General features: G+C 45.1%; 1 protein-coding gene across 1 annotated transcript; it reads right to left on the reverse strand.

Annotated features, from left to right (window-relative positions):
• Positions 1-3581: 3581 nt before the first annotated feature.
• Positions 3582-8800, reverse strand: LOC123099239 (folylpolyglutamate synthase). The gene is made up of 16 exons (XM_044521413.1): positions 8582-8800; positions 8360-8484; positions 8216-8281; positions 7754-7863; positions 7219-7279; positions 7001-7084; positions 6660-6716; positions 6299-6359; positions 6164-6210; positions 5809-5886; positions 5522-5686; positions 5221-5445; positions 5033-5111; positions 4677-4835; positions 4320-4429; positions 3582-4053 (listed from the first exon to the last, which is right to left on the reverse strand). The coding sequence occupies exons 1-16, from the start codon at positions 8796-8798 to the stop codon at positions 3994-3996; spliced, it is 1704 nt and encodes a 567-aa protein (XP_044377348.1). The 5' UTR covers positions 8799-8800; the 3' UTR covers positions 3582-3993.
• Between the last annotated feature and the right edge of the window lie 8006 nt (positions 8801-16806).

Consider the following 16806-nt stretch of genomic DNA (forward strand, 5'->3'; position numbering starts at 1 on the left):
ATCATCCGCATCGTCTCCCCGCTAATCATCTGCGCCGTGCTATTTCTGTTAACTGCTTATGATAAAGGATTCCAAAGAGTAGAAGATATTGTTCTCACTTACATATTGGTGGTCTCCACCTTACTACTCGATGTAAGATGGCTGCTGGGAGCACTAGGGTCGACCTGGGCATATACATTCTTCAAAGACTCAAGATGGCAGCGGCTAAAGCATGCAGTTGTCTGTGATGGAAAATGGCACCGGCTCCGTACCATTGTAGTGTCTATGAGCTCCAGGTTCGACATGAAGCACCCAAGTAGCTACAGGTTGTGGCGAGGAATCATGGGCCAGTACAACTTGTTGCATGAATGCACTCGTCACAACGACAATCCAATAAGTGTAAGTAGTATGATCGGCCTGTTGTACCTCCAACCACAGGAGAGCATGATGCAGCACGAATACCATGACAGACGTGGCTTTAGGATTCCACAAGATTTGAAGGGTCTGTTGTTCGAACGCATATGGGAAAAGTTGAAGTTATCATACACACCCGGCAAGGTTCAGGAGGAAGAAGTTGTGCAGTTTGATCCTGATGAGTTGCAAGAGCTCATTCTTATCTGGCACATGGCAACGGACATTTTCCTCCAAAAGGTCACCTTTGCAGATGAAAAATCTCAAAAATATGTGAAGTTGATCAGCAAGCTGTCTAACTACCTGGTGTTCCTCGTGGTTGTATGCCCCAACATGCTACCGGTCCGTAAGCTGCCAAACAAGTATGAAGAAACCAACAAAGCGTTGAAGGACTATTTGAGTGACGAAAAGAAGCCTGCTAGTTGCAAAACAAGAGAGCAGAAGATTGCCTTCATCCTGGAACAGATGGGGGACGGAAATAGTACTAGTAGCATTGTTCTATCGGATAGTAATCAATATGCCGGTGTGCTACGAAGCTGTTTTGCCAAAAGGGGGTATATCGACCTAGTTGAGAAGATGGGGAGAAAGTCCTACCAAAGATTTCGGAAGTTGATGCCGGGATTGTGTTCTTACTCTGAGTTGGTCACTGATGAAGAACTGTTGTTGAATCTCATCTTTGATGCATGGGTACTTTTGCTCATGAATGCGTCCAAAGGGTCTAGCAGGGATTCCCATGCCAAGCAGCTCGGCCATGGCGGCGACCTCGTAACCATAGTGTGGATCATGACAATACATGCCAACATATTTGGCATCCAAGAGGAAAATAACGGGGTCTGCTAATTAGTAAAGCTCGTTGGTATGTTCTAGTACCAATCATTTGCCTAGTGTCCCTATCTCCCTTTTTGGATTGGCTACTCATGTGTATTTGTATTTTTGTTCACTGTTTTGTTTGGAATTAGCTGTTCTTCGTCAGGTTGTCAGTGTAAGTCCTCTGCTCCTCCATGTGAGGAGGCTACATTCAGGCTTGTAAGCAAAAATAATAATATCAATGTTCTATATGAAATTAGTGCTTTGCCTGGTGCTGGAGCGACAGACAAATTGCACAGGCTAGTTCCTTTCTTAATAAGTTAGAAGCTTCTTTTTTTTTTTGCAGGGGGAGTAACAATGTTAGTAATTCATTTCTTCGCCAACCTACAAAATAAATATGTGGTATCTAGTTATTTTCATTAGCATTGAAATGTGACTGGTAAGCGACCGAGATCATGTGAGACCGGAAGCACGCAAATCTCGCCACCATGATGGAGGGTGACATTTTATACTATAGCTAATGAGGCAGTGTTATGGACGATGATGTGATTGTGGTGCGGCGAGCGGTGGAGAATGATTTCCCTATACCGCTTACTTCGATTCCGATCTAGGTGGTCAGACCATGGTTCAGACGATGTCGACAACTATGGAAGCTGCCGATTGCTATCTGCAAACCGACGCAATTCACATGAGGCGAGGCGTGTCGCCACTCCCCTCCATTGGTGAGGTGCTAGTGAGTACTAGCTGGCATGACTTTCGGAAGATCCATTATCAAGATGGCGTTTAGAGCACCACTTCATTTATGTGGTGAAAACTCTTGTTCTCGCCTTCATTGGTCGGGCTCAGCAGCGACAAAATTGAGTCGTTACCTTGTTGAAGGTGTCGTCCCCTTGCTGATGTGTTGATCATAATTGGTCGGTCTCGGCAACTAAGATAAATCCTTGTTTTTGTTGTATCTGGCGTATATCCCTTCTTGAAGGCGTTGTTGTTGAAGAAGTCAACTTAGAGCTTGTTCAGCAACCATCCACTCTAAATTCTCAACTCCACTCCTCAATTCTCAACTCCCAGCTCCATTAGCAAATTTTAGAATTCAGCAACATGTTCGGCAGTCAACTCCAACTCCTCACCTGTATTTTCTGCTAAAGGAACCGGCAGAAGTTAAAGTGAGTCGTCTGTCGGGGCGCTGTTGGGCTGTCGAACCGGTAAGTTGTGGCAAAGGTGGGAAGAAAACTTTGAACTCCAGGGGCAATCTCGTACAGTGAGCACATGCAGAGCGGACGGAGCGCCACTTTAGCGACTCCCAGAAAATGGTCTACGGGCCGCTCCGCTCCAGAACGAGGAAATCACGAAGGTGATGTGTTCGGTGCCGCTCCCGCCGCTCCAGGAGTAGAGCTACGGAGCGGAGGGTTCCCGAACAGCCCCTTAGTCATAGGTTTTAAACTCATATCTTGTAATGGGTCTGTCATAATTGTGCTTGTCATGTACATCTTATGTTCCTAAATATAAGACGTTCTGGCAGTTCAACTTTAATGTAATCGTGCTTCATATCTTGTAATGGGTCTATCGTAATTGTGCTTGCCATATACATCTTATGTTCCTAAATATAATATGTTTTGGCAGTTCAACTTTAACGTAATTGTGCTTGTTATGGGCCTATCGTAATTGCGCTTGTTATGTACACACTATGTTTCTAAATTCAAATCGAAATGCCAAAACATCTCGTATATAGGAACAAAGTTAGTACTTTGCTTATTGATGTTTTCGGCCTCTTGTCTTGCATCAACTTTATTAAAATTGGTTATGTGCATCACAATGATGCAAAGGGCGGGCGTTCAACCTCCTTTCCGAAAGAACGAAAAAAGCAGGAGTGCAAGCGGTGCATGGGCGTGAGAGGCTGGACTCTGCTCACGTATGTGGACACTAAACATTTAGATTAAAAATATGATAAAATTTAAATTTAAAAATATACAAGGTTTATTGTATTTAATCATTTTGTAGTTGTAACATATTTACTGAATATAAGTAGCATAATACAAAGAAAATTTACATGCATGATTGTATGTTCAGATGAGTCATTTTCATGCAGTTGGTTGCCATGCTAAAATGGTATATTTGCATCTTAAGAGAAATAGGTTAATGGACATCATCTTTTTATTATATATAGAATATATGATAAAACTAAGTAGCATGTAGGATGACAACGCACATATTATTATAAACACAAGCAAGCAACACACTAATTATAAATGGAGTCATGTTTTTCAGGAACATGAAGTGTCACCTGTCACTGTAGTATCATCATAGACCTGCAGCAGGCGTTACTGATCACATCCATCTTCACCAGAAGCTCTAAAGTACGCATTACATGGTGAAAATGAGATCAATGCCATCAACAACTTCTTTTTTAGATAATAACAACTGCCGTCTTGTTGGCTTATTCATGCTTTGCTTGCGCCCTGACATCCGTCTAAGTTTTCGACGTCTCGTCTTTCCGGGATACATGAGGAGGAATATAGTGGCAACAATGGCCAGAAAAGCATTAAACGAGAAATACAAACAAGCTTCCCTCCTCTCGCAAAAAGAAATACTACACATTTCACCTTGCTGCCCGATTCGCATTCGCATTCGCATTGCAGGCAAAGCACTTCCAAACTGCTTGCTGCATTTCTGTAAACCATGTGCTTGCCCTGGGAAGATCTCAAAAACATCAAAGAGCCCCGGCTTGGGGTCACAATCACACTATCAGTGTAGCTACTTCAGTGTCAGCTTCCAACTGTATAATGTTCCCAAAAAATGTCACTTCTTGAGCAACCTCAGTACATCGCCGATGAGATGCAGGGAGCCAGTAACCAGGACCTACACACAAGCATATCATCAGCGTCATGTCTTCCTGATTACGTAATCAGGCTTGCAAACATAACAAGGACAAGATACATGTCTTCCTGATTACATACAAGAGATAGAGCTATAAATATGTATGGTGCCATGTCGAAAGGATAGGATATTAAACATATTATGAAGCATTAATCCTGATCTAGAAGCACAAAGCAATATAAAAACGCTAGCTAGGTATGGATGCTTTGTATAAAATTTAGAAAAATTAGTTTGAGAAAAGCTTTCACCTGATAAGAAGTAGATGGATCCTCTATGGCATTTTTCCTTAGCCACTCAATTGCTAGTGGCAGTGATTCAAACACTAGGCTAGTCTCGCCAGAATCCGTGCTGTTTGAACCTGCATCATTTACTCACGATTCAGTATAGGGTATCATCTTCAGCCTGACCATGCATTGTTGCAATTAGAAAACGACAACGCAGTAGTAGAAGTGGTACAAATTGTTGTGCCTTTTGTAGTTCTCATAATGTATAGGGGTTCTTTGCTTATTTCCCTCGCATGTATATGTACTGCTGGCCCCGTGGAATAGAAGCTCATTTCATAACACAAATGACTAAAGCTTGTAAGCAACCAAGTTCAGACGAACCTTTATTGTCATCATGAAGTAATTTCTCCCACACTGCTTGGAGAGATAGCTGCCATGACAAATCAATTTGCTCAGGCCCAGCAGGTGCTGATGCCTTAGAACCAAGCTTATTGTGTTGTGACTGATTTGGCACAAATAAAGCCAGATCAAAGTGCACCCCTGAACAAAATGAGATAGCAATACATATGTTCAGTTAGCTGAAAACTGGAACAAACAGCAAACTTGAAAGAGGGCTAAGCAGTAAGCAATGCAGTAAGTTTGGTTTGAACTGAAGTTGCCAAGAGAAGTACAATATCATGCAAAAAAAATCATAAATGAGCGCATGAGCATTTTCAATAGCAAGTGTTTCAACTTACCATTTTGAGTTGCAGTATCAACGAGATGTGGAAGCAATCTCATAGGATCTCTCACAGACATGCAGTTGAATAGAAGAATCTGCAATGTGTCCCATAGAAGACACCCGTATGAGGGAGAAGACTGAAACGCTACATGCAAAAGCAAGTCCACTCAAACATGATAATACTAGACAGGCTGTGAGAAATACCTTCCGAGATTTGCTGCAAGTCTGAGACTGCTCCTTGGTAGCATGGGAAAACCACCTCGCACATATTTCCATACTTTCAGGGCTGTGTGCCCCATCCAGATAGAATACCAAAGAACTATCCCGATCCTTCTCTTCTGAATTTACTTGTGAATCTGGAACAATTTGCGCTCGGCCTTGCAAAGAAGCACTTGACAGCCCTCTGATGAACTGATCTGGTAAGGGATCCTGAATTCCACCAGATGAATAAATTATGATACCATCTTTGTTTTTGGGAGAAGCAACATGAATTGACAAGACTTACAGTGTGGTTGAGTGGCATTCTGTCCACATGTCCCTGCTTCTCAAGCCATGTACTAGCGAGTGCGACTGCAAGGCCAGCATTTTCATATTGGTGTTCACCTTGCAGTCCAAGATGTTGATCTTTCAACTGATGTGGCTTCAAAGGATCAACGACTTGGAGTGAAATCTTCAAAAAGCACAGAGTATAGTATTTCAAAAACTGTATTCCATTGTTTCTAGTATTGTGGTTACAAACAACAAGCAGGGCAGCAACCAAAATGGAAATGAAAACGGATAGAAAAAACATACGCCCAATTCTGAAGCTCTTCGTTTGAGAGCAACCATTGCCTCTTCTGGCTGTGGAGCAGTATAAGCTGGAACTCCTTTCTGTAAACAACAATGTTAATGTAACAAAAGACGCCACCAAGATACCAAAAATAAAAAGAAATTTCTGTGAATAACAATGTTAATATGGTATAGAACAACTTCTTGATAAACATAATAAGAAATTTGTGAATAACCATGTTAATATGGTATAGAACAACTTCTTGGGAAAGTAATATATTGTATTTTCTGAACTACAAACACCATCAGTTACAAAAAAAGAGGCAATATATGTAACATGTTGTAGAACAACATCTTGGGAAAGTAGTCATAAGAAAACCTTGAAAATTCCAGCCTTCTCCCCAGCAATTTCACCAAGCGTATTTCCTGCTCATCAGCAAAAAAACAAACATGTCAGCATGAAACTAATTTTCCTAATAAAAGGGGTACTTCAATTGCCAGTTTCATGACTAACCAAGAATTTCCATATGATCATATCCAAGAGAGGATATTCCACAGACTACAGGAGATTTAACCTGCAGAGATCCAAATTCAGACAACGGTCATGCTCTAATTTGACTGTTTTTAGTGTATAATTCTGCCGAGCTGAGAAGGGTTCAGAAGAAATAGAAGCTAAACTTGAATGCTTGAATACTAACAAGAATCAAGAACTTAGATGGACCTAAATGAATATATCCCGCACTCCTATTATAGTTTGGAACTCAGGGTGCAGATTAAGGCGAACAAGGCCGACAAGAGACTTAAATGGCATAGTTCAAGATTCTTCTTTTGTCTTCTAGACAAAATGAGCACATTACTGGAGAAGAGTCACATACCACATTAGTTGCATCGAACTTTCCTCCAAGACCAACCTCGAGAAGAGCTACATCTACCTGTTTGAGGCAAGAAAAAGGTGTGAGTAGATCAATAATGTTCTTCTAAAAATGCATACGCGGAGCCTGATTTAGAAATCTCAAAATGAATATGCGATAGCTGATCATCTTATAAATTTTGTACTACCTTAAAATCATAGATCGTAGTCGTACCACACTACTATGGAAGAAAAATAGTGAAGAAAAGGGAATATGTTATGGATCAATCTTATTCAGGCTGGATTTATGTAATGACTGAAAACAAACCAGTAGGGAAAGAGTATGGAGTGTTTTCTATCTATTACCTGCTCAGCAGAAAATATCTTGAATGCGAGCAAGGCCATGAACCTGAAATAGGCTGGCATGGGAATATCATCATCAGTCTTCTCCTGAAGAGTGAAGATAAGCCCATTTGTCTCATTATCCACCAGGTACATAATTAAAGCAGCACGAAAAGACAAGATAGCTATGTTTCATCACTCCTATGCACCTAGCACAGAGTTTAACAAATTTGGACGTGTACCTTCAGTTTATTCCAGCAGCACCAGAAGTACTTCAAAAACTTCTCTTCAGAAATATCCACCCTGGTTGCATCACAAGTTAGGGGCCAGGTTAGTGCACGCATAATACCTAAGCATAGTGATAAGCCAAATGTAAAGAATGGTGCAGCACAATTGCATACAAAAAAATATTGTGAATAATTACGAGGAGCTATCGTTATCGCTTATCAACACCAGGTTAGCACATGCATAGTACCTTAGCATGGGACAAGCTAAATGTAAACAAAGTTCACTGTCGGGTGTTCCCCTACAGTTTTCAGTAAAAAAAAAAAGACAAAGTAAAAGGGCTGTGCAGCACATTCGCATGTACTCCCTCCGTCCTAAAATAAGAGTCTCAAGCTTAGTACAATTTTGCACTAAAGTTAGTACAAAGTTGAGAAACTTATTTCGGGATGGAGGGAGTAAGAAATTATTGCAAATAATAACAAGGAGCTATCATTATTACTTATCAACACCATAATAAAAAATAAGAGCAAGAACAATGGATGAACAATTTACCCATCTAGCCTGAACCGCTCGCGGACATCCATCAAATGCGGTGAGGTGAAGAGCCCGGTACGGAAGCCACAAGATCGCAGGATTGACTCCGTGAATGTGCATGTCGAACCCTACACAAAACGGTCCATGGTGTTGGTTGACACATAATACATCATAAAGAAGCCAAGGACTTGATTAATCGCAGGATGTGGCATTCAGCAATTGTCAACAACCAACCAGGAGAGCTCTGTAACTGGTTACACACTGCACCGCGGTGCCAAATAATTAGCAGTAAACTATTGGTTTGGTAAAAACTCAATGTTGCGCATTAGTTGCTTAAAAAATTTCAGCACCAAATTGGAATGCCCCAATCATTACCGATGAAGTATCTGCATCAGAGTGGAAATGAAAGGAAATCGCGCATAATACTACAGAACCTGATACTCTAATTGGAGCTGGGGAGCTGCATATCAGGTGATTTACCTTCCCTTTGGTGCCGGCGACATGGATGACCTTCATCCGCGCGATGGGCTCCTCCAGCTCCAGAATCTGAAGAACCAAATCCGCCCTCTAGATCAGACAACACATCCCCACCCACATCGCGGTTGAGGAGGAGGATGAAACTACCTGGAGGTAGCGGCCCATGAGGTCCCACTGGTTGCCGCGGTTGCCGGTGTCCGCGCGCACCTTCTGCGTGATGAGCGAGGAGAGGCGCCCTAGCACCTCCTCGTACTCCCCCGCCGCCGCGCCACCTGCAGCCCGAACGCACTTCAGTACTACAGTACCCAGCCCAGCAAGCACCGCTAGCATAACTGCACGAAGCAAGTCCGATCGGGTCGCGCGGCTCACCTGCGTGCTGCGCGGCGGCGGCGGTGGTGGAGGAGTCCATGGCGCGAGAGAAGATGCGGCGGGCGCGGGAGGAGGAGGCGAGCGGCGAGGAGAGGAGGAGGCGGCGGCGGAGGATGACGGCGGCGGCGGCGAGAGGGGGGTGAGGCATGGGCGGCGCGCGGCCGATGTGGGGGTGGGTGGGTAGGTGGTGGTGGTGCCACCGTGGTGGGCCCCGCATCGTTCGCTGGTCGTCAGACAAACAGACAGAGTTCGCTTTGACCCCGTGGACCCTGTCCACCTCGCTGACGAGTGGGCCCGGTTCCGCGCGACGATCTCATCTGCCGCACCTTCCATACTGCTTTCGACTTAGGAAGGCGTACTCCGGAGCATTTTAGATAGTACCACGCCTTCGCTCGGAGATTGTTCATCTGCATGAGTTTGTGTATATCTACATGAAACCATATGCAGGGTTCTAAAAAATATAGGGGCAAGAATTGAACAGCACAGCGCAGGTAAAAGAACAGCACAAGTAAAAACACGGAACAGGCATTTTTGAAGAGTACTCCCTCCGTCCGGAAATACTTGTCGGAGAAATAAATGTATCTAGACACATTTTAGTTTTAGATACATCCATTTTTATCCATTTCTCTGACAAGTATTTTCGGACGGAGGGAGTAATTAATAGAGGGGACAAATTATGGCAACTTCTCAAGACTTTATTTCTTGTTCGGCTTTCACATCACAGCCAGCAGCGGCAAAAATTCGTGTTTTGACCCTTTTGCGATATAAATCAAGATCTGACCCCGGTTTGGAATATTTTCGGGATTTGTCCCTTTTGCTACCGCCAGGGCCATTGGCGGTAGGGTTACACAGCCTACCGCCTGAGCCCCTGGCGGTAGGGTGTGACGGAGGGGGACGGCAGCCGTTTGCCTGTGTTGACATGGATAGTACCTTACCGCCAGGGGCCTTGGCGCTAGGCGGTCTAAACCTACCGCCAGAGCCACTGGCGGTAAGGTGTGGCAGGGTTTTGCCGTACAAACTTTCTGTAACGAAATATGCAAGGACCCTGGCGGTAGGTTCACCCTACCGCTACAGGGGCTGGCGGTAGGATGTCTAACCCTACCGCCAGGGTGCCTGGCGGTAGGGTCCTCTGTTTTGTTTTTTCAAGTTCATTTGGTTGCTTGTTTTCAAATTCAATATGACAGCAATATCACAGCAAGTTTCACAAATATGACAGCAATATATGAGCTCACATATTAATAAAGGTTCCACATAGCAAATATCAAACAGTTTACACATAGATTCATAAGTAGGAAATAGCAAATAGCAAACTTGTCCACATAGTTTGACAACCCCTACTAAAACATAGATGCATACCCAATAGACATGTTTATAGGTTGGATAAACCTCCCCCCCCCCTCGTATGTAAGGCCTGGCCGTGGAGGCAGATACGACAGCGGATCCACCGGTTCAGGCGGAGGCGGAACGTTGGTCGGCATCCGACCGTTCAAGCACTCCCACCTTGCCTTGCCAGCTGGAGTTTTCGCCTCCGCCCTTCCCCAGCTGATGATATCGAACGCCGATGCACTTGGGGGGCGGCATCCTGGCTCTCTCCTCCACATTGCTCTCGAGGTAGATCCTCCGGCCCAAATTACGCAGCTCCCAGTTGGAGTGCTGCTTGGCAACTTCAATGGTCGCTTCCCGGCGTTCACGGGAGATAGTTGGATCTCCCTCCATCTCTGCCTTCACTCTCTTCCACTCCTTCACACTCAGCGACCAACACTTCACATCGTCGGCGATCCGTTCTGCCCTCTCGTGCCACCGCACTGCCCTCGTCTCCTGTAGGAACTCGTCTGAAAAAGCGGTCACCGGCTGCAGAAGCTCAAGGAAGGACTCGTACACGTACGGAAGTGGCAAGCCGGACGGGTCGTGTTGGAGATGAATGGGCGATGGTTGCGCCACTGTTGCAGACCTAAACATATGGATCAAATAAATAAAATACATATATCAAGATGTGTCAAATGCAAAATTATACCATATCATACCAACCAAATCCACTACTTGCATCATATATATATTGTTTACTACAATATGCATCATATCAACATGCATCATATCATAAAAAAATCCTCCAATATTCATCTTGAATGTATTATCTCCAAACAACATCTTCATTGTTGGGAATCGTAGCATAATTTTAAAATTTTCCTACGCTCACCAAGATGCATCTATGGAGTCTACTAGCAACGAGGGGAAAGGAGTGCATCTACATACCCTTGTAGATCGCGAGCGGAAGCGTTTCAATGAACGTGGATGACGGAGTCGTACTCGCCGTGATCCAAATCACCGATGACCGAGTGCCGAACGGACGGCACCTCCGCGTTCAACACACGTACGGTGCAGCGACGTCTCCTCCTTCTTGATCCAGCAAGGGGGAAGGAGAGGTTGATGGAGATCCAACAGCACAACGGCGTGGTGGTGGATGTAGCGGGTCTCGGCAGGGCTTCGCTAAGCTTCTGCGAGAGAGAGAGAGAGGTGTTGCAGGGGAGGAGGGAGGCGCCCAAGGCTGTTATATGCTGCCCTCCCTCCCCCCCCCCTTTATATAGGCCCCCTGGGAGGGGGGGCCGCCGGCCAAGATCCATCTGGAGGGGGGGGCGGCGGCCAAGGGGGGTGCCTTGCCCCCCAAGGCAAGTGGGGCGCCCCCCCCACCCTAGGGTTTCCAACCCTAGGCGCAGGGGGAGGCCCATGGGGGCGCCCCAGCCCACTATGGGCTGGTTCCCTTCCCACTTCAGCCCATGGGGCCCTCCGGGACAGGTGGCCCCACCCGGTGGACCCCCGGGACCCTTCCGGTGGTCCCGATACAATACCGGCAACCCCCGAAACTTTCCCGGTGGCCGAAACTTGACTTCCTATATATAATTCTTCACCTCCGGACCATTCCGGAACTCCTCGTGACGTCCGGGATCTCATCCGGGACTCCGAACAACTTTCGGGTTTCCGCATACACATATCTCTACAACCCTAGCGTCACCGAACCTTAAGCGTGTAGACCCTACGGGTTCGGGAGACATGCAGACATGACCGAGACGCCTCTCCGGTCAATAACCAACAGCGGGATCTGGATACCCATGTTGGCTCCCACATGTTCCACGATGATCTCATCGGATGAACCACGATGTCGAGGATTCAATCAATCCCGTATGCAATTCCCTTTGTCCATCGGTATGTTACTTGCCCGAGATTCGATCGTCGGTATCCCAATACCTTGTTCAACCTCGTTACCGGCAAGTCTCTTTACTCGTACCGCAATGCATGATCCCGTGACTAACGCCTTAGTCACATTGAGCTCATTATGATGATGCATTACCGAGTGGGCCCAGAGATACCTCTCCGTCATACGGAGTGACAAATCCCAGTCTCGGTCCGTGCCAACCCAACAGACACTTTCGGAGATACCCGTAGTGCACCTTTATAGTCACCCAGTTACGTTGTGACGTTTGGCACACCCAAAGCACTCTTACGGTATCCGGGAGTTGCACGATCTCATGGTCTAAGGAAAAGATACTTGACATTGGAAAAGCTCTAGCAAACGAAACTACACGATCTTTTATGCTATGCTTAGGATTGGGTCTTGTCCATCACATCATTCTCCTAATGATGTGATCCCGTTATCAATGACATCCAATGTCCATAGTCAGGAAACCATGACTATCTGTTGATCAACGAGCTAGTCAACTAGAGGCTTACTAGGGACACTTTGTGGTCTATGTATTCACACATGTATTACGATTTCCGGACAATACAATTATAGCATGAATAATAGACAATTATCATGAACAAAGAAATATAATAATAACCATTTATTATTGCCTCTAGGGCATATTTCCAACAGTCTCCCACTTGCACTAGAGTCAATAATCTAGTTACATTGTGATGAATCGAACACCCATTGCGTCCTGGTGTTGATCATGTTTTGCCCTAGGGAGAGGTTTAGTCAACGGATCTGCTACATTCAGGTCCGTGTGTACTTTACAAATATCTATGTCTCCATTTTGAACACTTTCACGAATGGAGTTGAAGCGACGCTTGATATGCCTGGTCTTCCTGTGAAACCTGGGCTCCTTCGCAAGGGCAATAGCTCCAGTGTTGTCACAGAAGAGAGTCATCGGGCCCGACGCATTGGGAATCATCCCTAGGTCGGTAATGAACTCCTTTATCCAGACTGATTCCTGTGCTGCCTCCGAGGCTGCCATGTACTCCGCTTCACATGTAGATCCCGCCACGACACTTTGCTTGCAACTGCACCAGCTTACTGCTCCTCTATTCAATATATACACGTATCCGGTCTGTGACTTCGAGTCATCCAGATCTGTGTCGAAGCTAGCGTCGACGTAACCCTTTACGACGAGCTCTTCGTCACCTCCATAAACGAGAAACATATCCTTAGTCCTCTTCAAGTACTTCAGGATATTCTTGACCGCTGTCCAGTGTTCCTTGCCGGGATTACTTTGGTACCTTCCTACCAAACTTACGGCAAGGTTTACATCAGGTCTGGTACACAGCATGGCATACATAATAGACCCTATGGCCGAGGCATAGGGGATGACACTCATCTCTTCTATATCTTGTGCCGTGGTCGGGCATTGAGCCGTGCTCAATTGCACACCTTGCAATACAGGCAAGAACCCCTTCTTGGACTGATCCATATTGAACTTCTTCAATATCTTGTCAAGGTATGTACTCTGTGAAAGACCAATGAGGCGTCTTGATCTATCCCTATAGATCTTGATGCCTAATATATAAGCAGCTTCTCCAAGGTCCTTCATTGAAAAACACTTATTCAAATAGGCCTTTATACTTTCCAAGAATTCTATATCATTTCCCATCAATAGTATGTCATCCACATATAATATGAGAAATGCTACAGAGCTCCCACTCACTTTCTTGTAAACACAGGCTTCTCCATAAGTCTGTGTAAACCCAAACGCTTTGATCATCTCATCAAAGCGAATGTTCCAACTCCGAGATGCTTGCACCAGCCCATAAATTGAGCGTTGGAGCTTGCATACTTTGTTAGCATTCTTAGGATCGACAAAACCTTCCGGCTGCATCATATACAACTCTTCCTTAAGGAAGCCGTTAAGGAATGCCGTTTTGACGTCCATCTGCCATATCTCATAATCATAGTATGCGGCAATTGCTAACATGATTCGGACGGACTTCAGCTTCGCTACGGGTGAGAAAGTCTCATCGTAGTCAACCCCTTGAACTTGTCGATAACCCTTAGCGACAAGTCGAGCTTTGTAGATGGTCACATTACCATCTGCGTCCGTCTTCTTCTTAAAGATCCATTTGTTTTCTATGGCTCGCCGCTCATCGGGCAAGTCAGTCAAAGTCCATACTTTGTTCTCATACATGGATTCTATCTCGGATTTCATGGCTTCTAGCCATTTGTCGGAATCCGGGCCCGCCATCGCTTCTTCATAGTTCGAAGGTTCACCGTTGTCTAACAACATGATTTCCAGGACAGGGTTGCCGTACCACTCTGGTGCGGAACGTGTCCTTGTGGACCTACGAAGTTCAGTAACTTGATCTGAAGTTTCATGATCATCATCATTAACTTCCTCCCCAGTCGGTGTAGGCACCACAGGAACATTTTCCCGCGCTGCGCTACTTTCCGGTTCGGAAGGGGTGACTATCACCTCATCAAGTTCCACTTTCCTCCCACTCAATTCTTTCGAGAGAAACTCCTTCTCTAGAAAGGACCCGTTCTTGGCAACGAAGATCTTGCCTTCGGATCTGAGGTAGAAGGTATACCCAATAGTTTCCTTAGGGTATCCTATGAAGACGCATTTTTCCGATTTGGGTTCGAGCTTTTCAGGTTGAAGTTTCTTGACATAAGCATCGCATCCCCAAACTTTTAGAAACGACAGCTTAGGTTTCTTCCCAAACCATAATTCATACGGTGTCGTCTCAACGGATTTAGACGGTGCCCTATTTAAAGTGAATGCGGCAGTCTCTAAAGCATAACCCCAAAATGAGAGCGGTAAATCGGTAAGAGACATCATAGATCGCACCATATCCAATAGAGTGCGATTACGACATTCGGACACACCATTTCTCTGAGGTGTTCCAGGCGGCGTGAGTTGTGAAACTATTCCACATTTCCTTAAGTGTGTACCAAATTCGTGACTTAAATATTCTCCACCATGATCTGATCGTAAGAATTTTATTTTTCTGTCACGTTGATTCTCGACTTCACTCTGAAATTCCTTGAACTTTTCAAAGGTTTCAGACTTGTGTTTCATTAGGTAGACATACCCATATCTACTTAATCATCAGTGAGAGTGAGAACATAACGATATCCTCCGCGAGCCTCAACACTCATTGGACCACACACATCGGTATGTATGATTTCCAATAAGTTGGTTGCTCGCTCCATTGTTCCGGAGAACGGAGTCTTGGTCATCTTACCCATGAGGCATGGTTCGCACGTGTCAAATGATTCGTAATCAAGAGACTCCAAAAGTCCATCTGCATGGAGCTTCTTCATGCGCTTGACACCAATGTGACCAAGGCGGCAGTGCCACAAGTATGTGGGACTATCGTTATCAACTTTACATCTTTTGGTATTCACACTATGAACATGTGTAACATCACGTTCGAGATTCATCAAAAATAAACCATTGACCAGCGGGGCATGACCATAAAACATATATCTCAAATGAATAGAACAACCATTATTCTCGGATTTAAATGAGTAGCCATCTCGAATTAAACGAGATCCAGATACAATGTTCATGCTCAAAGCTGGCACTAAATAACAATTATTGAGGTTTAAAACTAATCCCGTGGGTAGATGCAGAGGTAGTGTGCCGACGGTGATCACATCGACCTTGGAACCATTCCCGACGCGCATCGTCACCTCGTCCTTTGCCAGTCTCCGTTTATTCTGTAGTTCCTGCTTTGAGTTACAAATATGAGCAACCGCACCGGTATCAAATACCCAGGAGCTACTACGAGTACTGGTAAGGTACACATCAATTACTTGTATATCACATATACCTTGGGTGTTGCCGGCCTTCTTCTTGTCCGCTAAATATTTGGGGCAGTTCCGCTTCCAGTGACCACTTCCCTTGCAATAAAAGCACTCAGTCTCGGGCTTGGGTCCATTCTTTGACTTCTTCCCGGTAACTGGCTTACCGGGCGCGGCAACTCCCTTGCCGTCCTTCTTGAAGTTCTTCTTACCCTTGCCCTTCTTGAACTTAGTGGTTTTATTCACCATCAACACTTGATGTTCTTTTCTGATCTCTACCTCAGCTGATTTCAACATTGAATATACCTCGGGAATGGTCTTTTCCATCCCCTGCATATTGTAGTTCATCACAAAGCTCTTGTAGCTTGGTGGAAGCGACTGGAGGATTCTGTCAATGACCGCGTCATCCGGGAGATTAACTCCCAGCTGAGACAAGCGGTTGTGCAACCCAGACATTCTGAGTATGTGCTCACTAACAGAACTGTTCTCCTCCATTTTACAGCTGAAGAACTTGTCGGAGACATCATATCTCTCGACCCGGGCATGAGCTTGAAAAAACAGTTTCAGCTCCTCGAACATCTCATATGCTCCATGTTTCTCAAAACGCTTTTGGAGACCCGGTTCTAAGCTGTAAAGCATGCCGCACTGAACGAGGGAGTAATCATCAGCACGCTGCTGCCAAGCGTTCATAACGTCTTGGTTCTCAGGGATTGGTGCTTCACCTAGCGGTGCTTCTAAGACATAATCTTTCTTGGCTGCTATGAGGATGATCCTCAGGTTCCGGACCCAGTCCGTATAGTTGCTGCCATCATCTTTCAGCTTGGTTTTCTCTAGGAACGCGTTGAAATTGAGGACAACGTGGGCCATTTGATCTACAATACATAGTGTAAAGATTTAGACTAAGTTCATGATAATTAAGTTCATATAATCAAATTATTTAATGAACTCCCACTTAGATAGACATCCCTCTAGTCATCTAAGTGAAACATGATCCGAATTCGACTAGGCCGTGTCCGATCATCACGTGAGACGGACTAGTCAAGATCGGTGAACATCTCCATGTTGATCGTATCTTCTATACGACTCATGCTCGACCTTTCGGCCCTCCGTGTTCCGAGGCCATGTCTGTACATGCTAGGCTTGTCAGGTGAACCTAAGTGTATTGCGTGTGTTCCGAGGCCATGTCTGTACATGCTAGGCTCGTCAACAC

This window comes from Triticum aestivum, chromosome 4D, assembly GCF_018294505.1.
Source record: "Triticum aestivum cultivar Chinese Spring chromosome 4D, IWGSC CS RefSeq v2.1, whole genome shotgun sequence".
Classification (NCBI taxonomy): Eukaryota; Viridiplantae; Streptophyta; class Magnoliopsida; order Poales; family Poaceae; genus Triticum; species Triticum aestivum.

Coding starts and splice junctions, on each gene's coding strand:
- LOC123099239 (XM_044521413.1), bottom strand. CDS start 8,798: ATGCGGGGCCCACCACGGTGGCACCACCACCACCTACCCACCCACCCC. Junction 6,360..6,659: donor AGTTCGATGCAACTAATGTG/GTATGTGACTCT, acceptor GGATCTCTGCAG/GTTAAATCTCCTGTAGTCTG. Junction 4,054..4,319: donor ATCCATCTACTTCTTATCAG/GTGAAAGCTTTT, acceptor GCTTGTGTGTAG/GTCCTGGTTACTGGCTCCCT.